At 47.6% G+C, this 27,882-nt stretch overlaps 2 protein-coding genes across 2 annotated transcripts; one reads left to right on the forward strand and one right to left on the reverse strand.

The window, feature by feature from the left end:
* The first annotated feature begins 827 nt into the window (after window positions 1-827).
* Igsf22 (immunoglobulin superfamily member 22) lies at window positions 828-20,502 on the forward strand. The gene is made up of 22 exons (XM_027942251.2): window positions 828-936; window positions 3,746-3,877; window positions 4,099-4,235; window positions 5,427-5,526; window positions 5,614-5,653; window positions 5,819-5,993; window positions 6,611-6,724; window positions 7,217-7,379; window positions 8,072-8,344; window positions 9,223-9,507; window positions 10,252-10,376; window positions 10,458-10,599; window positions 10,720-11,016; window positions 12,107-12,409; window positions 13,258-13,431; window positions 13,637-13,765; window positions 14,733-15,029; window positions 15,723-15,811; window positions 16,009-16,201; window positions 16,946-17,245; window positions 18,271-18,600; window positions 20,291-20,502. Exons 1-22 carry the CDS (start codon window positions 828-830, stop codon window positions 20,359-20,361), a joined length of 3,978 nt encoding a protein of 1,325 aa, XP_027798052.1. The 3' UTR covers window positions 20,362-20,502.
* Window positions 20,503-21,980: 1,478 nt separating this feature from the next.
* Tmem86a (transmembrane protein 86A) lies at window positions 21,981-26,307 on the reverse strand. The gene is made up of 3 exons (XM_027942265.3): window positions 26,174-26,307; window positions 23,830-24,094; window positions 21,981-23,483 (listed from the first exon to the last, which is right to left on the reverse strand). Exons 1-3 carry the CDS (start codon window positions 26,192-26,194, stop codon window positions 23,047-23,049), a joined length of 723 nt encoding a protein of 240 aa, XP_027798066.1. The 5' UTR covers window positions 26,195-26,307; the 3' UTR covers window positions 21,981-23,046.
* Window positions 26,308-27,882: the final 1,575 nt, after the last annotated feature.

Below are 27,882 nucleotides of genomic sequence, written 5' to 3' on the forward strand. Positions count from 1 at the left end.
TGGCATGCAAAGGTCTCCAAGATAATATTAAGTGAAAAATGAAAGGGAGCAGAACAGTGTGTATAATAGACTGCCAGGCATTAAAAAAAAAAAAAGAACATACATCCGTGTTCTCATGAAGGAGCCTAAAGGCTACATACGGTAACCTCTCAGGAGAGCATGGAAGATGGGGCACCCAGGAGTGGGAAGGAGATGTTTTAGTTTCTTTTTTAATGTGGTTGAACTATACTTATATATGTTATAAAATTATAATGAATATAAACTAAGCCTCTGCCTTTACTGTGTCATAAGTGAAAGCAAAGCTGTGGGAATGAATGGTCATCTATCTTAGCATTCCACCAAAGCCAGGGGTCCCTAGGACCCAGAGAGAAGATCCAAAGGTTCCTTCTAAGGCATGTTCCAGCATGGCTTAGTCAGGAAGTTCCTTCTCAGGTCCTGCGTCATTACCTCCTGGTAAAGCGCCCATGTCCACAGGTATCCTCAACACCCTATGAACCCTACGTGGTTGGCTTACTTATTCTCAGCCCTGTATCTTCCCCTTCTAAGAACTTGGAATTGTTTTGGGTTACCTGGTGAGGGGACAGGCCTATTGGTACTTGTAATCAATCAGAGAAAGGGATAAGAAGTAAAGAAAAGAGAGGTCAGAGAGCAAAGGCCTGCTCTCCTCACCCTTTCCTCTGCATTCTCATTGCCCATACACCCACCCACACACATGCACTCACACATGAACAAACATCTCTGAATCACCCTCCTTCTCCCTCCCATGTTCTTTGTGGCGTCATTCTTCCCCTGGTCCTCACAGGTGAGTGCTCAAGTCTATTGTCACCATGACGACCATTCACCACCAGCAGATGCTGCAGGAGCACGTGTCCATGGAGTTCTCCAGCTCCACCACCCACATACAGACCTTCTCCCAGACAACCAAGATCGTGGGAGGCAAGTAGAGAAAGGGGGGTTGGGAAGGGGCAGCTTTCTTTGTCCATACCTATCCTGGAGTAGCCTCAGTCCTTGCCACTAGTGGGCCTCTCAGGAGCCCTCAATACCAGTAGCAACCCCCTCCCCACCTGTGCTTCTAATCTGGGGCTTGATAAATCTTCACCCAGCTGGTTGTTCACCCATAGATCCAGGAAAACAGATTAAGAAAAACTAGTCACATGGATGTGTGTGAAAGACTGATAAAATCTAAATTGCTTAAGGAGACCTGAGGCTAATGGACTGTGTCTCCCATAGTAGAATTTCAACATGAGGAAAGATAGGAAGGTAGTCACCTTATCTACATATGAATAATGCTGACACTGTTCCATTTAAGAAACAGGAGACTTGGCTACCAGCAGAGAGAGGATGAACACATAAACAAATGACCTAAGCTCCCAGGTTCTTAACCCTTGGGGACCAGACTTGGGCCAAGACAGATCCAAGAGAAAGTTGAGAAAGGGTCTCAGAGCACTGCAGACTGTTTTAGTTTAATGACTCTAGTGGAAAGTGATTAAAAGATGGCCAGGGGCCATCCTCACAATCATTGCCTCTCCCTCAAGGTTCCAGAAGGATAGAGTCTCTCAAAGTCCTCTGTGCACAAGGTCAAAGTCAGATAAACACTCTAGACCAAGCACTCCTGGCTAATGAGGCAGAGTAAGTAGAACAGCCAGGACCCAAGGTCTAAATTCTAAACCAGAAGTTGCAAATTCAAGTGATTTATATCAATGGTTCTCCTCTCTGGTCACATAATAGAGCAATCTTAGTTTAGTGGGTGGAGAAGGTGAAAAGAATGTCAGTACCTAAGTTTCACTCCAGACCATTAAATCAGTTATTTTCATAAAGCTCTCCAGGGATTCTGATGTGTAGCCAGAGTTGAAAACTACTGACCAACAGAGTCCATGCAGGGAATATAAATGTGGGGAAAAGATGGGTAAACTGGAGAGGACACTCCATCTAAAGGACAGCCACATCTCACCTCCCACTGACTGTTGTTAATGTGGGAATACGAGTTCAGTGTTGAGAATACAGCAATCTGAATTTTTATGTGAACTATTTCAGTTATCAGATATAGGGCTGCTTTTTTTTTGTCTGCATATTGCAGAGGTCAAATAAAAGACATCTTCAGGCCAGATACAGCCTCCACACAGCTATTTAAGAACTCCAGTCATTATTTCAAAGAAGACCATGAGAGCTTAATAGGATTATGGGTTGGTTTTGTTTTCTCATCTTGATCCTTCCAATTAATGGGGATGCTAAAGGAACCTACTTCCATAGAATGCTGTGAATATTAAATAAAATCATCTCTGATATGTGCCTACCATAGTTTCTTGTACAAGGAACATGCCCCATGAATGAGAGCAATTGTTATTTGTTGATAACTCACTAGCTAAGAAGATTTTATGTTGTTTATAGTGCTAAAATAGTTTTTTTGTTTTCCAAATAGGAAATTATATTACCACATTGAATATGCTCTTGGGAGCTTAGAGGTATAGCTCAGTGAGCACATGCTTAGCATGTGCAAAGGCCCTGGGTTGGATTACCAGCACTGAAAAATAAATAAATAAAAAGTGAACATACTCAAATAATGAGATTCATATGTATATCCCTGCTGAAATAGGACTATATCCTGTCCTTCAATTAAGAATCACCACTCTGAGACCAGATATGGTGGTGCATGCCTTTTATCCCAGTACTTGGAGACTAAGGCTAGAGGATCACAAATTGAAAGCCAGCCTGGGCAACTTAGTGAGAACTTATCTCAAAATAAAAAGTGTTGGAGTATATGTCAGTGATAGAAGACCCCAAAGCTCCATTCCCAGTATGAAGGTTGGGGGAAATCACTACTTTCAAGACAATGAATGATGAATCCACAGAATGGCAGGGGGGAAAGTCTGGAGCCAAGCTTAACTAAGCTACAGCCCTCACAAGCAGAAAGGTCTGGCCCATATTAATGCTAGTGAGGTACAAAGACTTCCAGAAGAGAAGTCCGAGAAAACAAGGAAATCCTAAAATAGAAGTGGGGTTTTTGCTGTTGTTGTTGTTGTTGTTTGTTTCTGAAACAGGGGCATTGCTAAATTGCCCAGGCTGGCCTTCCACTTACAACTCAAGAGTCAGCTTCCCAAGTCAATGAGATTGTAGATGTACATCAGGGAAGACTCCTTTTTGTTTTGTTTTTTGTGTGGTGATGGGGATTGAACACAGGGCCTTGTGCATGCGAGGCAAACACTCTACCAACTGAGCTATATCCCTAGTCCCTGAATATTCCTTTTTAATAAAAATAATAAGATTCAGGGCTGTGGAACAGTGAGGTGATCGACCATTGAGGAATGGAAAGGAGTTGGCGTCCCCTAGTGGCTACAATTTGACATAGCAATGCCCCATCTACTAAGCTCTCACTCGCTTGCTCTCTCTCTCTCTCTCTCTCTCTCTCTCTCTCTCTCTCTCTCTTTCTCTCTCTCTCTCTTCTCTCTCTCTCTCTCTGTATATATATATATATATATATATATATATTAGATGGACACAACACCTTTATTTTATTTGTTTTGGTTTTTATTTTTTATGTGGGGCCAGGGTTGTGGCTCAGTAGAAGATGCTTGCCTAGCATGTGTGAGGCACTGAGGTCCCTCTTTCTGTGTGAAAGTGGGTTCTGTACCTGCTGGATTTGGCTCTCCTGCTCCACCATCCATCCCCTAAAGCAAAAATGAGTTCTCCAATCCAGAACTGAGCTCCCTACCTGGAGCCCATTCTGACTTCTCACCTGCTCCCACAGAGGAAGTCGTGACGAGGAAGTCCTCCAGCACAGTGGAGTTCTTCAATTTGGTGACCCGGAGTTCCAACATCCCTGCCGGCGAGAGCGTCCCTGAGTTTGTGGAGAAACCTCACCCAATCACCTTACCTGAGGGTGTGTCACTGCCTGTCTTTCCCCAATCCCCTGGTTCTTCCCTTTCTTCCCCAGGTTCACCCGCCCCACCCAATGTTCCCCAATACACAGACGTTGGCAGAGCCAAGTGAGTAGTATCCTCCCCATGGCTGGGCTAGGCCCAGATCTTCAGGAAGAGGAGAGAGCAGGCAGAGTGTCTAGCCTGTGGGCGGAGGTAAAAATGTGTCCTGTGCCCACCACAGGGGATAAAGCTGTGTTCCGAGCACGGGTGCAGGGGAACCCCAAACCCAACGTCTCCTGGAAGAGAGAGAGTGGCATCCCCATCAAGGAGTCCGCTAAGATATTCTACGACAGCATTAACAAGGAGCATGTGCTGAAGGTGCGCCCTGATGTCAAGGTCCATTACCAAGGAGGTGGGAAGCAGGGAACCCAGGGCGGATTGCCTTTCCTCACACCTAAAAAAGAGCCACAAGGGCAACCCAAAAACTGGGCAGTGGGAAGACAGGACATTGTTACCCTAAAGGCACAGGCAGGCTGGAAGAAGCTGACTCAGGAACTGTGGTTTTGCCAGTCAAAGAAGGGAACCAAAATTACCCACACAGCAAGGTCTAGCTAAGGCAAAGTCAGAAGGACAGGGCCAGAAGGTGAGAGAGCCAAAGACAAAGGAGAGATCAAATCAGTGGATGTGGGAGGAAGCTGCAGAATCATAGTGGGCAGAGTGAGAATGAGGATTAGCGCCTCCGGGATTGGGATTGATTGGCCAGAGCAGTGTGAGCGTAGGGGGTTTTGGACCCAGAAAAGTCCTGCCTTAGGCCCATCAGCTTCCGGGTCACTTCCCAAGAGCTGGTACTCGGCTTCAACCTCTGGCTTCAGGCTGTTGGAGGAAAGGGATGGTGGATTACTGGGAGATGTAGGCCTATAATTACTCCCGACCCTATAATTACTCTGGTCCTGCCCCACATCCCTTTGTGAAAAAAAGATCTCCTCTCTCCCCCAAAGTCCCAGAAGGACAGAATCCCTCTGACAGAAGTTGGCTCCTTCTTCTTCCAAATCCCAGCATTAACTGGACTCAGCCTGGCACAAGCACACAAGCTGCCCTAGAGTCCCCCTACTGGCCACCCCTTATATAAGCTCATTCATTCAGCAGCACTTATGATTACCTTGACTTCCCAGAGCCCACCCAGCTGTAAGCACCTGCAGACATGCACCAAGTCAACCCTATTCACCGTTTCCTGGGGTTCAGCACAGCCACTAATACAAAGGAGTAAATAAATGTATTACATGAAGAAAATGTTCATTTGGTGCTGAAAACTTAGAAGTCAGAAAGTCCCCACTTTCTAGGAGCTCTCAACCCAGGGACAGAATCTGAGAAGCAAACAGAGAATGTTATTACCAGAAAATCAGGTGGAAAACAGGCATCCTCATACTAGCTATTACTTGGTACCTCCAAATCATAGAGGCTGCTCAATCCATCCAACACTCAGTCCCTCCCCAAAGAAAGTCTCTTTCCTCATCTTATAAGAAGTCACTCTGTGGTTCCCTCCCTGTGCCCTCTAATGGTCTGATCCAGCTGGAACCACTGACCTCAGATGACTCCGACAACTACAAGTGCATTGCAAGCAATGACCATGCAGATGCCATCTACACCGTGTCCCTGCTGGTGACAGAGGGTGAGACAGCCCCCTCCTCCTGGCCTTTGCTCTTAAGATAGACTTAGACTACCCTCTGTCTGACATTGCCCCTCTTTCTGTCCTCAGGTCAAGAAAAACTAGATTTCAAGAAGATGTTGAAGAAGAGGTGAGACTAGGAAGCCCAGGGTACACTCTCCCACCCAAGCTGGAGCCTTCAAAGGCCCCTCAACAGGTCCCTGAATTCCAAGAATTCATGGATTCAAAGTTGGGAAAGCTCCCTCTGTCCTCAGATGGGAGGCACTTAGTACAGCTTGGTCCCCTCTTTCTCCAGGGCTCCTCCACCCCCCAAGAAGAAGCAGAAAGTGACAGATGAGAAAGAGATGCTGGAGATTTTGTCCAAGGTGCCCAAGAAAGACTTTGAAAAGGTCTGCATGGAGTATGGTTTCACTGACTTCCGGGGGCTGCTCAAGAAGCTCAAAGGGATGAAGAAGAAAGCGGAAGTGGAGGTCAGTGCCCAGCAGGGGGCTGGAACCTGCAAGCCAGGGCATGGGCTTCAATGCCAGTGCTAAAGCCAACCTGCACACACATTCTCAGAGGCCTACTTTCCACTGCAAGAGCAGGAAAGGAACTCAAGTCACTTCCTCCTACCTCTCCTCTCTTTACCTCTTCCTGGTGTGCTTGCATGAACTTTGGAATCATAGAGATCTGGCATCAAATCCCAGCTCTACTGCTTTATTGGCTGTGTGACCTTGAGTATCTCTCTTGAGTTTCCATTTCCTCATCTGCAAAATGAAAACTACACTTTCCTCCTTTATTTGTTTTTGTGTTGTTGTCATTCATTTCTTCACTCAACAAACTCATATTAAGCATCAACACTTTACAGAATCTGTGTAATAGGCCCAGATACAAAGTCACTTTCACAAATAGCAGTTCCTTTCTCATCCCCCATAATATTCTTCTCCTAAACCTTCTAGTTGATCAATGACCCTGGGGGAAGGAGTTATTTAATGAGCCTACTCATTTCTCCCCAGTCCCTTAGGGGGTCTCCTCTAGAATTTTGGAAACCACCTGGGCATACTCCAGATGCTCTAACATTTGCCATTTTATTAAAATAATCTTACAGGCCATCCGGATTCTGAAGCCCCTGGAAGACATAGAGACCAAGATTGATACCACAGTAACCTTTGAGTGCATCCTGGAGCTGAAGGACCCCAATGTCAAGATGATATGGATCAAGGTGGGGTCCACCCTAGTAATATAATTTCTTCTTTGCATCCTCTCTGTTCTCAGACCCTCTCATTATCTGTAAGCCAGGGCCTCTCTTCCATCCCATCAAGAGAATGCCCTCATACAGTTGAAAGAGGCAGGGAGCTGGACTTTATTCTTAGCTCTTCCATCACTTTGCTTTTGATCTAAGACAGTCACTTTTCTCTCTCTGTGCCTCAGTCTACCTGTCTTTACACTGAAAGGCTAGATTAGATAATCATAAGGTCACTGAAGATCTGTGCCTCTAGGAGAAAGCATCTAATGAACTCATACATATTAAGAGTTTAAGCCTTATGGGGAGACAGGGATTCGGAATCTCTCAAGCCAGATTATAGGGGCCTCTGAGAATGTTTAGAGAGATGGACAATGCATCCACCTGCTTAAGCTGGCTTTGGGGAATGGGAGCTCTGTAAGTCTCCTCCTAAACCCCTTCATCAGCTTTCCCACCTGTTCCATGAGGCAGGATACTGAGCCACTGAGGATCCAATACTCCCTGGGCAAGTATGATGTGAAGCAGATGGGCACCAAGTACATGCTGGTGATTACCAACGTAAACATGAGTGACGCCGGCGTCTACAGCCTGTCTGTGGGTGATAAGCGGATGAGTGCACAGCTCACAGTGCTGGGTATGAACATGGGTCTGGGAGAGGAATGGCCAGGGAGGGGTCCTTGGGGATATTGGAAAGAAACTGTGAGATTATGCATGAAAGAACTGCAAGAAGATGGGTGTTAATAGAAGAAAAAAAATAAGCTGTAAGGGAGAGGACTGTGAGATAATAAGTGCCGTGGGACATGTAGCATACTGGTTAAGAGCACAGACTCTGAAGCTAGACTACTGGAAAGTCATATCCCAGCTTCTGCTAATTATGAGCTGTAAGATTTAAGGCAAGTTATTTAACTTCTTTTCTTCAGTAAAAATAAAACTGTAAAACGTGGAATCAGGTAAAATATATGTGATAAATGGATGAACTAATATGTGCAAATTGGCTAGAAGGTTTTAAAAAATTGCTATTAGGGGCTGGAGTTGTGGCTCAGTGGTAGAACACTTGCCTAGCATGTGTGAGGCCCTGGGTTTGATCCTCAGCATCACATAAAAATAAGTAAATAAAAGAGCCATTTACAACTAAAATATATTAAAAAAAAAATGGCTATTAACATTACTGGAGAGGAGACCCTGGGAATAGACTCCAGAGAAGAAGGGCTCACCAGTGGGATGAAAGAAAGGGTGCTTCCCCCCAGTGGTGGTCTACAGAACACCAGTGACACTTGCATATCCATGTTCCCTTCTGTGTTCAACCTCCCCCATTCTTTGCTGCAGATGAGCCACTGAAGATCTTAGGAGATCTGAAGCCACTAAAGGTGACAGAGCGCCAGACAGCTTTGTTTGAGGTCCGCCTCTCAAAGAAAGAGCCCAACTTTGTGTGGAAGTTCAATGGGAAGGAGTTGAAGAGGGATGACAAATATGAAATCTCAGTGTCTGAGGATGGTCTGACCCACACACTTAAGATAAAGGATGCCAGACTCAGTGACAGTGGCGAGTTCTCTGTTCAAGCGGGGAACCTGGTACAGAAGGCTCAGCTCACTATTGACCGTGAGTGGTTGGGGAAGAACCTGAGCGGTGGGCTTTGTGCCATAGTAACCTCTGCAAGGGCAATCATACATCCTCCTGTCCATTCATTCATGTGACAGGTACTGGGAAGAGGGTTTTCTGAAAACTCCTAGTCTAGTAAGGGAGGCAGGTGTGAAAATAACTAAAATAGCAGTTCTTGGGCTAGGGATCAAGACATGCTGGAGTCTTATGAGGTGGGATATCATGGAAATTATTATGGCTTTAACATCATATCATACAGCACATTTATGTTGCATTCCAATATTATTGCTAGTTTGGAGATTTGTACATGATGGTAGGTACACCAATGAACATGTTACTCACATGAATCACAACTGGGATCTGCCACATGGAATCATCACTGCTGTGATGGAGACAGTTATAGAGGCCACGGGAGCACAAGGAAGGGGCACCACCTGGCAATGTCAGATACTGATATGATGAGGTAATGCCCAAGTCTTAATAAGGAGAACAAAAAGCAATTCTGCTTTCAGAGAAGGGGGAGAGAAAAAAACATCCCCAAGAGAAGTACAGCAGGTTCAAAAGTTCAGACATGGCAGGTACAATATCAGAGATCTTGCCTGCAGTGCTGTAGAAGTTGTTATCCCACGCTACATAAGAGGAAACTGACAGTCAGCATGGTAAATGAGGTGTGTGAAATCAACAACTGAGTAAGGGAAGAGCTGGGACTCTCCCTGCCATGCAGTTCCTTGGGTCACGTATTGCATAAAAACATACTCGATGTGTCAAGTTCTTACATTTTCTAGGGCCAAAAAGACGGCAAAGCAGCATATAATTGCACTAAAAGGATACTAAGAGTTTAGGAATAGGCCAAAGTATGTGTGTCTTTCTATCTACAGGCATCCCCATAAAGTTTGTGAGCACTCTCAAAAATGCACGTGTGAAAGAGAAGAGTCGTGCATGTCTCGAGTGTGAGCTGAATTCCAAGGATGTGACACTGAGATGGAAGAAAGATGGGCAGCTGCTGGCACATGGCTCCAAGTATAGCATGAACCACGAGGGCAAGCGAGCAGAACTGATCATTGAGGATGCACAGCTCAGCGACGGTGGCGAGTACACTGTGGTGGCCATGCAGAATGGGGATCCCACTGAATACTGTAGTACAGCCACCCTCACTGTGGAAGGTACACACCCACCCCGTCAGCCCACACTACCAACCCACTAACCCAGAAATTTCCTTACAATGGACACTGATCTGCTCCTTACTGACTTCAAACCTCACCAGATCATGACCAACTTGTACCTCCCCACTCTGATCACCCCTATCTCCCAAATTCCAACAATCTCAAATCCCCCATTCCTTGAACATTCATACTTCTTAGACCATGATCCTCCCCCATTTTCCAGATTCTATCCCAAATTCTTTAACTTCATCTTTTACTTCCAGATTCTGAACATCCCCAGCAACCCTGACCATCCCCTACTCCCTAAGTGTAACCATTCCTCATTGACCCTGACCAACCTCAACTCCAATGACACTAGGCATCCCATCGACCAACATAACCATAACTAAACATCCAAACTCCACTCATCACCTGCATGTACATCATTTCTGTCTTCAACATCACACCCTAAGTCCCAGCCAAGCATCCTCCACTAATCAATTCCCCCATTAACCATCTCTCAGTCTTCCTGGCTGCCGTTTCCCAAAACACTGACCTTTCCCCAAATCCCCTAACACCTACTTGCACCAGCCCCTCCCACCCCCACATTGACCATGGAGCAATCTACAGACCAAGGCCAACCCATCTGTTCATCATAAATGATTTTGAAAGACACCTAAACCCTAACTGCTCCCACTACAATACCATCAGCCATTTTCCCATGAATTCCTTCCCCCTGAGTCAGTCCAGACCCTTTCTTCCCAGAGCGCCTGGCCACAGTGAAGAGCGGGATGTCCGACGTTCACGCTGCCACCGGGAGCCCAGCAGAACTGTGCGTAGTGCTGAATGACGAGAAGGTGGAAGGCGTGTGGCTGAAGGATGGCAAGGAGGTTGGAGGCAGGAGTCAGGGAAGGGGCAAAGGAGATCTACCTGGCCCACGCTCTCACTCACTCCCACCCCTTGTCCCCTAGATCACTGACTTGCCGGGTGTGCAAATCGTGAAGCAGGGTGCAGTGCACAAGCTCATCTTCCCCAACATGGGCCCGGAGCATGAGGGCAAGTATACATTCCGAGCCAAGGGCGCCGAGAGTGAAGCCTCGGTATTCATCGCAGGTAAGGTCCTGTCCAAGGAGTTGCAAGGACTCCTGGCCTGCCCACATGCTCATGGCCCCTCCCCCACTGACCCCTCCCCATCCTTGGTGGGCAAGCCTGCCCTGCTGTCCTCCTCTACAGATCCTCCTGCCATCGACCCCTCAATCCTGGAGGCACTAGCTGCACACCCTGTGACTGTGAAGGTAGGCCACACGGCCCACATAAAAGTGCCTTTTCGGGCAAAGCCACTGCCCAAAGTGACGTGGTACAAGGACGGCATGGAAGTTACGGAGGAGGAACGCGTGTCCATGGAGCGCGGGGAAGACCAGGCACTGCTTACCATCTCAAACTGCGTGCGTGAAGACAGTGGCCTGGTTCTGCTCAAGCTCAAGAATGACTACGGCACAGCCACAGCCACTCTGCACCTCAGTGTGCTGGGTAAGGGAAGGGCCTGGCAGGACTGTCTGGAGGCACTGTCTGCCCAGCACTCAGGGCAAGCGGCAGGCTGGTGAGGAGGACCACCACAGAGTTGTTTGGTCAGGGGATGGGGCTGAAGTGCTGACTTAGCAACAAGAGGACCACTTCCAAAATTCCTAAGTAACCCTGGTCAAGTGGGCTTCTCAAGCCTGTTTCCCACCAGGAACGGGTGATGTTTTTCTCCCCACATTATCAATTTTTAGTGGTTTTAAAGTGTATAACCAGTGCACAGCACAGAGTAGAATTTTCAGTATGTTATTAAGTATTATTCTTGACTGAATAACAAAGACATGGCTGGAAGTTTAGGAGAAAATGAGGAGAAAGAGAGGTGGGATTTTAGGAATGGAGGTGAGGTTCGCTGGGGAAAAGTGAGGTGGGAAAAGAAATGGAGTGAGGTGGAGGTGAAAGGGTAGGGAAATAAATAAAATGGGAAATCTGGATGGGGATGGGACTGGGATTTGGGATTGGTCTGAACATTGGGATAAGGAATAAGATGAGGAGCTGGCCTTAATGAACTTATATTCAACCTCCAATATATGCACACCCTATCACCACCTCCCCTGCCTGCAATTCCACCACTGTGGGGTAGAAAGGTTTGGGTTTTAATTCAATTCAGCAGCAAGAATGAGTGCCTCTTCTGTGTTGTCAGTGTTGGAGATGCAGCGATGAAGTATCCCCAACAGTACCTCAACCCAAAAGGGATAGACAAGTAATTATAGGGTAGAATGTGATGCCAGAAATCACTGGTGTTCTGGAAGCTCAAAAGAGGGAGAGAACTTGTCAAGAAAGATACCAGAGGACCAATTAAAGCAAGAGTTCCCAGAGGGGTGCAGTCCACCCATTTCTATCCAGGCAGGAGGTTCAGAGGGCAAGGATCAAATTCTTTTGGAAAGTCTTAGGAGGAAGGCTAATGGACACAGGGAAAAGCAAGAGATCCAGAAAGCTCAGAATCCATTTATGCTTCAGGCTGGCCAGACATCTGGTGAGTGGGAGGAGCCTCTTCTGATCCTTTGCTTCAAAGCCCTATTGTAAAGCTGTTCTCTGTCCTCAGACCGCCCCAAGCCTCCGCAGGGCCGAGTGGAGTTCCTGGAGCTCTCGGGTAATTGTGTGCACATGAAGTGGAAGGCCCCCAAGGACAACGGAGGACGACCTGTGACACAGTTCATAGTGGAACGGAGGGCAGTTGGCAAGAAATCCTGGATTAAGATAGGCGAGGTGGATGGCAAAGTCACCAACTTCTCCACCAACAAGGTGGAAGAGGGAAAAGCCTACCAGTTCCGTATCCTGGCAGTCAATTCAGAGGGTGTGAGTGACCCCCTGGAGACTGACGAAGTATTTGCAGGAAATCCCATAGGTCAGTGAGATTGCCTGGTACTCAGGGGCTCAGCTAGGGGTCAGGCTGGGGTCTTTCAGCCAGTGGGGAACACTGGACTATGGGGAATTCCACAGGATCATCTAACTGACCCGTGAAATAGATTGATTGTAGAGGAAGAAAAGAACATAATTTCGGGCAGGAATTCTAAACTTTTTCCTGTCAGATCACATATGCAACATATCCCCTTGGGTATACCTAGATATGCACAATTCCAGAGAACTAACTTCACTTTTTTACCATTCTAGATACCATCCTAGAATCCAAGGGAACATAATGTCACTTTAGGGATAATTTTGAAGATACTCTTCATATTTTCCCAAAGAAAACCCTTGACAATATGGGCATTTTAATTATGACTGCTAATTAATTACTTGCTACACCCCTCCCAACTGATTTCCAGGTCTCAGTGTGTCAAGACAGTAGAATGAAAACTGTAGCAACGGGGGTCACATGGTTGGAATGTTTAAGTCAGTGATCATTACTCTTGGCTGTATATTAGAATCACATGGGGTTTTTAAAAAATGCTAATGCCTGCACTCTACCCCAGGCCAATTAAATTAGAATATCTATAAGTAGGACCCAGACATTACTGGGTCCTACTTCTAGACAGGGCTTCTAGATAGGATAGGGTTACTTCTGGAGTTAGAAGTAATCCCAGAAGCTCATTAGTTGTCAGTGGTGGATTTCCTTTTATACCCTACTTGATGATAAAGTACAACCAAAGTTAAGTATCAATCAGGTTTTTTTAGGGGAAAGAGGTCAACATGGGGGAACAACAGTCTCTGTGCTCCCCTCTCCTAACCTTTGCCCTCTCCATGGCTCCATAGAACCCCCAGGTTTTGCCTCCCAGCCTCAAGTGACTGATGTGACCAAAGAAACTGTGACCATCACATGGAATGCCCCTACCCAGGATGGGGGAGCCCCAGTGCTTGGCTATATTGTGGAGCGAAGAAAGAAAGGCAGTAACTTGTGGGTACCAGTCAACAAGGACCCTGTACAGGGTAAGGTCCTTGGAGCAGAAGCTCAAGAGGGACCAAAGGAAATCTTGCTGAGGGGACCCATTGCTACTCTGAATTTCTGCTTTCCCCTACTCTTTTGAGTATTTTAACAGCATCTCATGACCTCCTCTTCTAAGATATCTCACTTTTTGACCTCTCACTCCATGGATGCTCCTGGACTCATAAACCCTTCATCTCCCCATTTTAGGTACCAAGTATACCGTGGATGGTCTCCTGGAGGACACAGAATATGAATTCCGAGTTATAGCTGTGAATAAGGCAGGCCCTGGACAGCCCAGTATGCCATCCAGTTCAGTGGTAGCCAAGGATCCTGTTAGTGAGTATGGGGCTGCCAGCCTCAACACATAATAGAATTAGCTCATAAAGCACAGAGAGAATTTCTTCCCTGGAAAAGTCTGATAGAAGAGATCATACAGGCTCCTTCATTAGAAACTTCCAGGCTTGTGGAGGGACAGGATTCACACACAAAATAAAGCCAGCTGGGCTCAGTGGTGCACGCCTGCCTGTAATCCTAGTGACTTGGGAGGCTCAGGCAGGAGGATCAAAAGTTCAAGGCCAGCCTCAGCAACTTACTGAAGCCCTAGAGAACTTAGCAAAACCCTATCTCAAAATAAAAAGTTTTTAAAAGGGCTGGGGAAAATGGCTGGATATTCAATTATTTAAGTTCAATAAAATATTTAAAATTTTTTTAAAAAAGGGCTGGGGATGTGGTTCAGTGGTAAAGCATCCCTGAATTTAATACCAAGTACCAAAAAAAGGAAAGAAAATAAAGATTGAGCATCAGGAATAGTGAGGAGTCAGTGTGGGAAAAGTTATTATCAAGCTTTAAACATTTCAGTCAGGTGAGGTAGAAAAGGTATGTTGAGGATTGAGTGAGGGTGTTGGGGAGATGATTAGGAGGATGAGTTTAGAAGATGAGGTCATGGTACTCCCTATAAATGGATATAGTAGAAATGGTTAAAGGTTGGTGTTTTAAATGTATGGGTTATGTGAATTTGTGTGAGGAATATTAAATATTAACTTTAAAGATGAAACTATTGAATTGGTAAAAGAATTGAATTTGGAGGTTGTTGGGTGTGAAAGGTTGAGTTTTAAGGATGTGAGCTATAGGAGTTGGTAGTAGAAGTGGTAAAAGTTAGGGCCCAGGAATATTGAGGGTGGGAAATAGGCATGGTCAGGTGAGGTAGTAAAGATATTGTTGAGATTGAGTGAGGGTGTTGGGGAGATGAATGGGAGGGTGAGTGGGATCAGTTGGGGACTGACTGGATGTCTGTCCTATCCAGAACCCCCAGGCTTGGTGCAGGGACTGCATGTGTCTGATTCATCCAACTCGAGTATTTCCCTGGGCTGGCAGGAGCCTATAGAAGGAGACCCACCCTCTGGCTATATCCTTGAGATGCGGGCTGAAGACAGCAAGGAGTGGTCCAAGTGCACAAAAATCCCCATCTCAGGCACCTGCTACACAGTGGGGGGCCTGACTGAGAGGCAGAAGTACTTCTTCCGTATCCGGGCTGTGAATGAAGCTGGGGTTGGGGAGCCTGTGGAGCTAGATGAAGGGGTTCGTGCCATGCCACCACCAGGTAAGGACAGAGAGGGCTGAGGGTTCAGGCCTATCATTCTAGCTCCAAACCTTCCTCTCAAGGGTCTCATCCCACAGGGGGAAATTGGGTGGTGCTATATCAAGACAGAGTTATCCAAAGTAGCCCCAGCTACTCAGGAGGCTAAGGTAGGAGGATCACTTGAGCCCAGGAGTTTCAGAGCAACTTGAAGAACATAACAAGACCCCATCTCAGAAACAAAAAGAGAAGAACAAGGAAAAGTAATCCAGGGCTATAGCTATAGCTCAGTGGTAGAGCACTTGCCTAGCATGCATGAGGCTATGAATTCAATCCTCAGCATCTCGAGAAAAAAAAAATTCATTTTTCACTTGTGCCTTGTACCTGGACAGAGTTAGAAGTAACCCCAGAAGCTCCCCAGCTGAAAAACATAAGCACTCATTGTGTGCCAAATATTATCCACTGTGAGCCAAGGGCAGTGTCAGGGATATAGAAATAAACAAGACACAAGACCTGCCTTCTAGGATCCTACATAGTAGTAGAGGGAGACTGACAGGAAACAAATAAATGCTTCACAGTGTTGCTGGGCATCTATAGATCTGATGTCCTTTAATGGACCCAGGAAAGAGCAGAGGTTGGGAAAGCTTTGGAGGGAAGTCTTAAACTGAATCTTCTGGAAAGAGGTCCATGCCCTTACTTCTTTCTCTTCCATCTCAGCTGCCCCAAAGTTTGACCTCAGTGCACGGCTGAAGAGTCACATGGTGGTTCGTGCTGGGACAGCTCTCTGCATCCATGCAGCCTTCTCCGTGAGTTGTTGCTGACCCTGGCCACCATATACCCTCCACATAACCAAGATGACTATTGTAGACATCATAGTCTCTGCCTCTGACTCTGTTCCCCCTTGCCCAATTCCTGGCACTAGACTGGCAGGAGACTTCTTGAGAGGGCCTTCTCCCAAATACCATCTGGGTGATTGATGGTATCACCTCCTGTCACCACCCAGGGCTCACCACCACCAGATGTGATCTGGAAGAAAGATGGTATCACTACAAAGGGCCGGGAAACGATCACCAAAGGCAAAAACCATTCCCAATTCCTCATCAATAGCACCAAGCGCTCTGACTCAGGGGTGTATCGAATCTTGCTCCAGAATGAATTTGGAGAGGCACACTATGACATTCACGTGCATGTGACAGGTATGGACAGCAGGCAGAAGGCCCCAGGAGATATCCCTGCATATTCCAAATGTAGCTTACTGCTGTTTAAGCTCCTCCTGCTGGAAAGTGGGCCTTAGGTTAAGGAAGCCTTCTTTGACACTATAAAGGTTTTATCACCTTTGCCTAGTGATGAGGTTTGATTCCCCTCTGGTTCTCAAAGGCCGGATGCCCCTCTGGTTGATATTCAACTAGGACCAAGCCATTGTTTCAGTTTCTTCAGTCTTATTTGGTGAGCTTTGGGACATGAGAATATGGTCAGCAGAGAGACTAGAGAATGGGAGAGGGGCAGGAAGGACAAAGGGAGATGAATCCATGAATAACTGGAGTGACATCTTAGAGAGAACAGGAAGCTTTATAATAAAGCTCTAAGCCTCCAAAAGAAGAAAAGATAAACTTTTATTGAGTAGTAGTAACTCCATGCCATGCAGTGTATCCATTATTCCTATGAAGCAAGTAGTCATTGTTATTCTTCATAGTGCAAATAAGGAAATGGGTCTCAAAGAATAACTTGCCCAAGGTCACAGGGCTACTAAATGTCAGAGTAACATTTATGTTACTGTCAGAGTAACAGAATGAGGCTTGTCTAGCTCCAAGACATCTGCTGCCTATGAATCAAAGAAGAGAAGTGCCTCATCCTTTTTTCCAGTGGGCTGGGCAAGTAGGTAGGATAGGGACATAATACTTCAGCCCCCAGGTAGCTGATAGACTTTCTAATTGTTCCAGATTTCCCCCGGCCTCCTACAAACCTACAATTGTTTGAGGAGGTCCCCAACACAGTGACTCTGACCTGGAACCACAGCCCTGATGTGCAGGAAGATGGTGATGCGCACTATGTCATCATGAAGCGGGATGCCAGCAGTCCCACATGGTTCACGGCAGCTGAGCGTGTCTTCAGCAACAAATACACAGTGACAGGGCTGCTCCCAGGCAGAAAGTACTATTTCAGAGTGGTAGCCAGGAATGAAATTGGTGACAGTGATCCACTGGACTCCAAGGATACCTGGCTCATCAATAAGGACCACAGTAAGTAGGGGCTTGAGGTTTGCATTACATCTGGGAGCCCTGATGGTGGGGATGACATAAAGGTCACAAAGGGGTATGCAAGAGTTGAGATAAAAATCGGAGAACCCTGGCACACACCTGTAACCTCAGAGGCTAGGGAGGCTGAGACAGGAGGATGGCAAATTCAAAGCTATCATCAGCAACTTATTGAGGACCTGTCTCAAAATAAAAAAATAAAAGAGTTGGAGATGTAGGTCGATGGTAAAGCATCCCTGGGTTAAATCTCCAGAATCCATAAACATATAAACAAAATCAGAGATCCATTGAGATGGAAGAGTTAATATCTGAGACACTGAGGAAAGTCAATGTTAGGGGTACTTATTAGAGAAGATATCTTAGGGGCATTTTGAGGGATGATACAAACATGGAGATGGGTAGATACCCTATTTTTGAGGCGGGGATGATGGCAGGGGGATAGGGTTGGGTAGAGAGGGGATTAGAGCAGAGACTCTAGGTCTGCTCTGAAGAGGGGCTTATAGGAGTGAGGGCTGGGGACTGACTATGAGGAGCAGGAATGAAGTCTGAGCAGGAATGAAGAGAAGAAATTTAGGGTGGAGATAACAGAAAAAAATTGGAAATGAGGGACTAAATGGGACAGAACAGAGAATACTAGGCAATGGAAGCTAAAATGATAGAGGGGAAGTTTGGAGGGGAGTTAGAGGCCAGGATAACAGCTTGAATACCCAGGTCTGATGAGTTGGCACTGGAAAGACATCTAAGCTCCTGGGGTCTGGGAGAGTATAAAAACCTGTGAACCTGCTTAGGTCAAAGAACTCTAGAATGGCTTGGGGTAGGGAGGGGTAGTGTGGTAGAGCCTTTAGGAACCAGTGTAACATCAGGGCTTCCAGAGTTGATGGTGTCTGAGAATCTGGTCCAAGTCCTTGGGGTTTCATGTAGGCTGGGTCTCCAGGTGCCTTCCAAGCTCTAAGACAGGGATGGCAGCTAGGGAGCCACTCACAGGCATCCACCCCATCCCTCCTGCACAGTTGAAAACCTGGACACCAAGCTGAAGCCATACCAGCAGAAGGACTGGCGCCACGCACCTCGTTTCCTGACTCCGCTCAAGCCACACATGGTGCTCCGAGGCCAGGATTGCACCATGACCTGCGCCTTCCTTGGGAACCCACGGCCCACAGTGACCCTCTACAAGGGTGATGTCAACATCACGGCCAACTCCAAGTTCTGGTACAACTCCACGAGTGGAGTATGCACCCTTGTCATTCCCACCTGCACACTAAAGGACAGTGGGGAGTACAGCGTGCTGGTGGAGAATGAACTTGGCAAGGACCGCAGCAGCTGCACACTTACCGTCTATGGTAAGGCCCCGAAGAGTCCATCCTGTCAGGGGCAGGAGTGCCAAGCAGTTATTTCAGTTTTGGGGCCATTAATCAACTCTCTTCATTTGGCTAGCACCATTTTTTATTCTAACTGCCATCTGATGGTGCAAATATTTTCAGGGTTCTTACCACTCTTGGATCCTCTCAATATCATTTGTTATGTTCCTGGCCCCTGCAGATGTAAGTTTGTGATCCTTTAGTAAGCTGTGTTTGCAACCTTTGGTAATCCTAGACCACCTTTAGAAAAGATGGTCACCAGACTCACCAACCACAATCGCTCTAGCAAGGTTCAGGAAGGACTCTGTATGTTTACAAGATTTTGCAAGTGATTCTGATGTGCAAACAAGATTGAAAACTATTGGTCTAGGGCAAGGACAAATGGAAGGCACAAACAGCAGAGGGACTGAATGCTCCCCTCCCTCTTGCATATGCATGTCTTATTTCCGCTCATATGTGTGCACATAGAGGGAAATGTTTCATTCCTTCCCACACATAGCCAGCAATGAACCCCAAAAAAACTAACCTCTTTGCTTCCTCTTGCTTAAATACCCCCCTAACTTTCCCCTGATCCTCAAAATAAAGTCCCTAACCAACAAGTCTCTCCCACTGCCCCTCCTCTCTCCATCCTCATCCTCTGTCACTCTGTCAACTCTCAGAGGTGAGTGGTGCTCAATTGTTGTGGTCTCCATGGTTACAGACCTCTTTCCATCCAGTTATAGATGCCTTTCCTTGGGGAAAGAACCATGTCCTTTGGCTCTGTCTCTCAAGTGCTCAGTTCAGTGGCACTAAGATAATGATGCCTCTGGAGTGGCTGCTAAACTGCACAGAACTAGGCCAGGGCAGGCACTGTGGGAGCTATACAGCTTTGATTTCACAGATAGAGAGATCCCTGATGATTTAACTCTGATTCTAAGCACACAAACCCAGGGCCCTGATGCCACCACTGACCAACCACATAACCATGGCAAACTTCTGGATTCTTTTATCTCACATATTTCATAAGGCTGTGGGGCTTCAGTGAAATAATACATGGCAATGCCTGGCACAATGCATGGTTAAATATTCAGTGCTGAAAAAAATGGTAGCTCTTGCCAGGCGGTGGTACATGCCTATAATCCCAACAGCTAGGGAGGCTGAGGCAGGAGGATCACAAGTTCAAAGCCAGCCTCAGCAACAGCAAGGCGCTAAGCAACTCAGTGAGAGCCTACTCTAAATAAAATACAAAATAGGGTTGGGGATGTAGGTTCAGTAGTTGAGTGCCCCTGTACCCAGTACCCGTCCCCCAGAAAATGGCAGCTCTTGCTTGGCACAGTGACAAACACCTGTATTCTTAGTAACTGGGGAGGCTGAGGCAGAAGGATCACAAATTTAAAGCCAGCTGCAGGCATTTAGTGAGGCCCTAAGCAACTTAGCAAGACCCCATCTCAAAATAAAATATAAAAAGGGCTGGGATGTAGCTACTGATTAAGCCCTCTAGGTTCAATCCCTGGTGCCAAAATAAAAAGGGACAGCTCTTGATCCCTGCCCTGCTTAGCCAACCCCAGATTGAGGGTCCCAAAGTCCAGTTCCCAGTTCCTGTATAGTAACATAGTAACTAAGCCCAGCACTTTGTAGTTTCCCTGGCCCCTAGCATCATTAACACTAACAAATATTTGCTTTGACCTTTCAGACAAGGATGACAAGTCAATTCTAACATCAATCACTGAGAACCTACAGAAGAAATCAAAGCACCTGATGTGAGCTCCAGCCCGGCCCAGGCATCTGGAGGCTATTGTAATGTGGGGCTTCTTGGCGTTTCTCTGCATGGCCCCAGTGTACAAAGCCCAATTTGCTCTCTGGGGTATGTCAATGTAAACATCTGGGAAGGGACAGGACAATAAACTCACTGAGCTTACCCTTTACTACTCCTGAGAGTGGAGTACAATAGGGGCCTAGATTATGGATTCAAGTGTAAGATGAACCAAGCTCCAAAACCATCCACAAAGGAGTGACAACCTCCTTTTGACTGTGCCTTGACTTGCCTTCCCCTGCTCCACAGCCACACTGCACTCTCCCACTCCCCTCAGCATAGGGCAAGTCTTGAAGACTTCATCCTTTTCTGCATCCTGCTCAATCCCATTTCTTCACACACAGTAGGTCTGTGTTCAGCACTCTGAGGTTTGAAAGGATCAGGACTTTGCCTCTTTGGTGCCCAGGGGTCCCACTATTAAAGCTAGAAGGGACTCATCATCCAGTTTCAAATATTTTACAGCAGAATCCTTCTTTAAAATAAAAAAAAATCTTAAGTTACTGCACTTGAAATTAGGGTCATTGAGCCTTCTTCCTCTCCTTATTCCTTCCTGTTCTCCACCAGGGATCTCATAGAACCCTAGTTTGGCTGGGCAGGTAGCATACACCTATAATTCTAGATTCTTGGGAGGCTGAGATAGGAGGATCATAAGTTCCAAGCCAGCTTTGGCAATTTAGTGAAACCTTGTCTCAAAATAAAATAGAAAAAGGACTGGAGACGTATCTCAGTGGTAGAGAGCCCCTGGGTTCAATCCCTAGTACCATGCAGGCAGGGGAAGAAATCCTTAGTTTGAGGCTCAGTGGTAGAGTTCAAGCTTAGTATGCACGAGACCCTAGATTCAATCCCCAGCACCACAAAAACAAAAAACAAAATACATGAAACCCTAGTTTGAAATATCATTGATTCACCCAACACCTATGAGACTTGAGTGTCCTATATCACATTCCCACAAATGTGTTCTACCAATGGCATATTCACCACCATCCAAGGCTTTCCTTTCTTCTTCAGGGTTAGGGCATTGCCTGTTAAAATGCAAATGCCCCTGGAGTATTGTGACATGTTAATCTGACAGGGCTTTATGTCTAAAGTATGAATCAGCCAATCTATTCCCATTCCTCCCAGCTGTTCAACTAAGCCTAAAGTCCCAGAAGAAGGAGATACTTGAAGGGAAATCTGGATCATTTGGAGCAGGCAGCAGGTCTGTGATGGATAGGGGAGGAGGCAGGCAGCAGTAGAGGACATTGGGTAACTAAAGGTCACCAATATTGCTGGGCACCTGTGCATAGGGAAATTGCATCAAGGACAAATTTGGACAATGGCAAACACTACCCTCCCCCATCCTCCTAAACTACCTCTCCTCATGCACACATGTGACCAGAGAAGGGAGACCCACTCCAACTAGCACAGTGTCAGCAGAACCAGAGAGCCAGGCTGGCGCCAAGATGCCCTGGCCAAGATTTTGACCCAGGCTGTGAGGACAGCCAGGGCCCCTGGCACCATGCCCCCACCCACTTTCCAGGACAGGCACGTGCATGCTACACAGGCAGACAAACAGGGGAGCCAGTGGCCCTTGATTTATTTTTATTTATTTATTTATTTTCATTTGGGCAGTAGAGGATGGAGTTGCCTCATCCTTCCTTCCCTTGCACTGAATGTGCCTTCGGTCTTAAGACCCTAGAATGTCATTGGAGCCCAGTGTAGGAGGGGCAGGGAGGAAAGCACTGAGTGGGTATGTTGGGAGGAAAGGTGCCAGGCTCAGCACCCTTCGGTGGCTCCCTGAGGCCCTCTCCCTATGAGATTTTACAGACAGCAGGCAGAGACATATGGCAGAAAAACACACAGACTAGCTAGGAGACAGACTACACATATACACCACACACATGCACACACACACACACAGCCTGGCCCTTTCCTTTGGCATGGTTTTTACCTTAGCCCTGGGAACAGGAACTAAGGGTGGTGGTATGGGGCCTGAGCTCTGGGCTGGCCTGTGAGTGAGATGGGATCAATTTTAATCCTTGGTATCCACAAGCTCCCAGACCAAGGAAATTCCTCTCCTGCCTACCCTTCACCTCCATAGTCACACTTAAAGATTGAGATTGTTCAAGTAACAAGGATAGACAAGGGGAAGGGAGATTCCATCTTCATCCAATCTTCCCAACTATGGGCCTGTTAAAAGGGCTTCAAGCCCTGGTCCTGGGTCATCTCAACACAGATTTCTCCCCTCTTTCCCTAGACTATACAGAACAGAAAAGTTGGGAGTGGATTCATCCAGCATTGCCACTTGTTCTAGGCATAAGAGATGAAGTCAGATTCTTTCACCTAGTAGGGGAAGGGGCGGGTCAAGAAGCTGAGCACCATTACCCTTCAGGAGGTCTTTGACAGTCCTGATGGGGTAGAGGTGGGGTGATGTTCTGGCTCCAGAAAGGAAGCTGCTTCTCTGAGAACTCGGCACTATCCTGAACCTCTAGCTTTGCTAGGGAGAACCTTCTCCTGCTTACCCCTTCAAACTTGTCAATTCCCAAGTGATACCGACTGCCCAGGCTGGCACTGCAGCCATCCTGATCCAGCTCCTGTAGGTTCCCCAGGGTCTGGACCCCAGCCCTAGGAGAGGGAGGTGAGCAGATCCTGGTCCCTCAGTTGGCCTTGTTCAGTCTATAGTCTTCCACTGGCTCCCGGCTCTCCACAGCTGACAGGGCGATGAGCATCTGAGCAGCATAGTAGGTGGACATGATGACTACCCGAGAGTATGGCACAGGAAAGCAGAACTTGTTCAGTGCAAGGATCATGTCTGAGATGATAAAGAGCAGTGCACCACTGCCTGCTGCCAGCTCAGTCCAGCGCCAGGCTGCCCCAGCCAGCTGCAGTCCTGCCATAGCTCGCCAGCCCATGAAGCTGATAAGGGCCACATAGACCCCCACCAGGTAGGTGAAGGCACCTGAAAGCCCTGGATAGAGGAGGGCATAGCACAGACCTGACAGCACTCCCATCACCAGGCCTGTCCGGAGAGCCAGTGGCCGCATGCCAAAGGCTGAGGCGTAGAGCATGTGAGTCACAGCAAACATCAGCAGACCTGGGAGTAAGAGGGGATAAGGGATGCTGAAGGCAAGCTTAGTAATTAATGAGTATTGGGGGGGAGTAATCCAACAGATTTTCTATGGAAGTTAACAAGTGCAGGAAAATCCACAAAGGTAATGATCACCCCTACACACACACTCCCCTAAAGAACTTCAAAACTGATCACTAGAGTTCACCTAGTGATCAGGCAGTCCTCCAACAGGGGACCCCACACCACAAAACCCTCTAACTCCCCCATTCAAAAGCTCCCTTTTCTAAATCCTTGCCAACCCCAAGACCCTCTTTCCCCCAGCCCCAGGATCCCCCCCACCCCACCCCAGGCAGTTACTATGACCACTAACCGTGCACAAAGTAGCCCTGGTCTTGCCAGATGAGGAAGGCATCACCTAGGGCAGAGAAGATGAGCCCCACAAAGATGAGGATGGCGCTGGGGTGGGCCAGCAGGAATCCAAGGCCATGGGCCAGAAGGAAGAGCCAGAGGCAGAAGATAGGCAGGCACTTGATGAGGACACTGACCCACGACGGGCTGGATGAGGGTAGCCAGAGCACAAAATATACACAGGTGGCCTTGAAGAAAGGCACCAGTTTGGGTCCCTCACTCTTCACCTGGAGGATACAGGACAAAGGCAGCACTCAGAGCTTTGGAGTTCAGAAGCTCATAATGGGGCTCAGAGTCAGTACCTTCAACCCAGATATCCACCCTAGAGACAGGCCTATGTCCCCCCATACCACCCCAAACAGGGAAGGGTGATATACAGAAACCCAGTCTGGCCTGCCCCAACCCCCAGCAGAGTCTAAACAACCCATCATCACCCTGAGGCTCCATTTATTAGGAGGGGAAAGGGCTCCATTTGACTACTCTTGGCTCTGGGTCTGGGCCAAAAGCAAGCAGTCTTTAAGAAAGTGTCCCCTTCTGCAACCCAACATGCCTCCCCCTTCTGGTCCCCTTCCTTTTCCTCCCTAGGACCCCTTTAGCCTCTCACCTGCCAGCATCAGCACTACCCCAGCTATCTGGAATTGGAATGAAGTCAGTAGGAAACAGACACCCAGACTGGCCAACTCAAGATCCTCAATAATGAGGCCAGGACACAAGCTTAGGGCCTGGCAACACAAGGAATGTGGGAGGGTAGGCAGTGACAACCTCCTCCCACTCCAACTCCTCTTCCTTTTTGGCCGGTCTACTCCTCATTCTCCACTCTACCTGCCTTAGCTAAAGGTGGCATATCAAGACAAGGAGAGGTACTAAGGATGCTAGAGAAACAGACTCATTGGTTGGAAACAAGAAAAATGTCCCTGAAACACCAAGATTTCAAGTATCAGGGGAAGGAAGGTGCATGTCTGTCAGTCTTGTTTCCCAGAGAACAAGAGCAACTCAACTACACCAGAAAAAAGCAGGAAGCGGGGGTAGGATGGGGGTTCTTTTCCCAGCTTCTGATCTAGAGCCAGCAAACAGACTGGGAGATGGAGAACTGAGAGGAGGAAATTAGAGCAGCTGACTTGGTCTCAGGCGGATTAGCGGGGAGGGTGGCAAAAGAAAGAAAGGTTGTACCCAACCACTGCAAAGACAGTCCAAGCTGGAGGAGGGGACTGCTACAGATATTTTGCATCTGGGTTCCCTCAAGCTACATTCCTTGGGCTGCTAGTTCAGGGTCTTGGAGGGTGATTTGTAGAAGCTGAGGTTCCCTGTGCACTCACATTCTGCTAAAGTGATTGTGTCTCTGGCTAGGTGAGCTGTCCAACACAGGGCTTTGGGGAGACACTCAAGACTCCTATACCACCAGTTACCCGGGTATGGATCAGACGTGATAAAGGGGACTAGGAAGAAGCAAATGAGTGGTACAGGGTCTAAGCCTGCTCTTTCTTTGCCAGAGGTGAAAGCAGGGAGTAAAGATGAGTTCCTCTACTCCCTGGAAATTTCCTTATCAAGGCTGGTCAGGGTAAGGGCATGGCCAGAGGAGGAGACTGGAAGGGATGGTCAGCTTCACGACATCCACTTGTCAGCCTGTCAGAGCATCAACTGTCCTCTCCATCCTCCTCCCCTAGTCCCATATTTTCTGAGAAACTGGCATTAGGTGGGAAGACCAGTACTAGATACAAGAAGGGTGGGGAAACACAAAAAAGGTTCAAGTTGAGAAAGTCTGAAAAGGAGGCGATGTCAAGAGAGAATGACCCATCTTCCCTAGCACATTATCAGGACTGCTTAGATTCAGGGGCGTCCTCTCCTGCGCCTCCGACTTGTTTATAACGTGAGGAAGAGGAGAAGACCAACTTGGGACAGGATTCCCGAGCGGTCCCAGTCGCCCTCCGCTCCGCCCTCTCCCACGCCTTCCTGTGGTCCTCCTACGCAGAACCCGTAGGCCCTGGGCAGTCCTCTCCCTCTCCCAGGCCGCGACCCCGTCGACCCGCGCCAGACACACACAAGTCAACAAAGTCACGCTTCCGAGTCACGTGCCCAGTGTTTTCCTCCCTCCCGCAAGCGGGCGGGAGGTTGGGGGGCGCTCGGAGGGCGGGCACAGCTGGTCTGGGGAGCAGAGGGCCGTGACAACGCCCGTCTCACGCTGGGGGAAGCCGGCCGCAGCGCGACCCCTGCCCCGCCTCACCCCAAAACAGTTTGGCCTGCGACAGCCCGGTCATCAGGCCAATGGGCTCTGGCCACACGGGACACTGGCTGGCTCGTTCACTCACCACAGTGAACGGGGACACCATGGCGACCGCGGCTGGCACCCGCTCCGGGTTACAGCGGCCAGGTCGCACCCACGGCCAGGTGAGCAGGAGACGACGTAACAAAGCCTGGAGGTGAACGACAATACCTCCCGCGCGCCGGGAGCTCGGAGTTCTATCTGCGAACCCCGCAACGTCACCACAGACACCGCCAATCAGCGGGCCGAAGTCCAGTGTGGGCGGGGCGCTACTGGAGATGCCGGCCAGGCTCTCCCGGCTTCTGCCTGGAGAAATGAGCTTTCTCACTTGGAGGCCCAGGCCCCGCCCCCGCCCCCGCCCCCGAACTCAAGCCTGGGCATCCCGGACGTTGAGGTTGACCCGCCCCCCCATGCCTGGGTGAGGACAGAGCTTGGCTCTGCCCTGGACACATTTTCTCATAACCCAGGAACAAAAGGCAATGAAAGGCAGACTCTCTGCAGCCTTTAAACTTGCAGTCCCTGTAGACACAACTGCAATTAGATACAACTCTGAGTACTAATACATCCAAATGGATACACACTGGTCAGCAGACATAACCTTCAACATGAGAAGAGAATATATATATAAGTACACAGAAGCCATAGACCCATAATTGTAACATATATGCAAACACACACAGAATCACAATTACACTGAAAAAGTATAGACACAAAACCATCAACTGTGGATTGACCCCTACCACAATCACCCCCCAACCCCTTTTTAAAAATTTATTTATTTATTTATTTATTTATTTTGGTCTGGTACTAGGTTTGAAGGCAGGGGCGCTTTGCCACTGAGCTACATCCCCAGCCGTTTTTAAAGTTTTTTTTGTTGTTTTATTTTGTTTTAAGATGAGATCTTGTTAATTGGCTGAGGCTGGACCTCTATCCTTTACCACAAAAACAGACAAACATGGGCAAGCAGCAGCCCATAGACCCATAATTCTAACACAGAAACAAACAGTCATACTCAATTGCCCTTAGACACACACCTCTCACAACTCAGACAACTGTAACACATACACACACAAAAAAAAAAAAACAGGAATGACATGCATAATTGAGCACACTTAAGAATTCAGAGTGGTGCAAACTAAATAGGCCAGAAATACAAACTAAGTGAATTTAATGTTGACATTACGTAGACCAAAGGTACAGAAGCACATCTGGAACTGTATGAGTTCAGACTCATGGGCAGACTGGTAGGTAATTAAATGGACTGAAATCTAGTCCCAGTTTTGATTGCCCTGTGATTTGATGAATCTCTTCTCTCTGACTTGACTTACTCATCTGTGAGATAAGTGAATGATCTCTAAGCTTCTGCCCAATTCCACCTGACATGTGTAGGATGGGGAAAGGAAAGGGCTGCTGGTTTCAGAAAATTTAAATCCAGCAGACTTGCTGCAGTAGAGGAGCAGAAGCTGTGTTTCTGAATTTGGGAACTGGGGAGAAAAGAATGACCAGACCTAGTTAGCAGTCATCAGGAGTATCATCCTGGAATGGTGACATGGAAGCCCTCCTGCTGGAACCCAGCCTTGTACTGTCCCAGGAGAGTTGCACAGATTGAAATCTCCTGTGAGCCCCTTCCACAATAGGTCTCGTCCTTTGTTTTCTGGGCCCTACCCACCTTTTCCTAAGCCTGTGCTATTGACCTGACACCCACTCAAAGAAGAAATACCCCTCTGCTAGTGACAAAATTGACAACTAGAGTCA

The sequence above is a fragment of the Marmota flaviventris genome, chromosome 9, assembly GCF_047511675.1.
Source record: "Marmota flaviventris isolate mMarFla1 chromosome 9, mMarFla1.hap1, whole genome shotgun sequence".
Classification (NCBI taxonomy): Eukaryota; Metazoa; Chordata; class Mammalia; order Rodentia; family Sciuridae; genus Marmota; species Marmota flaviventris.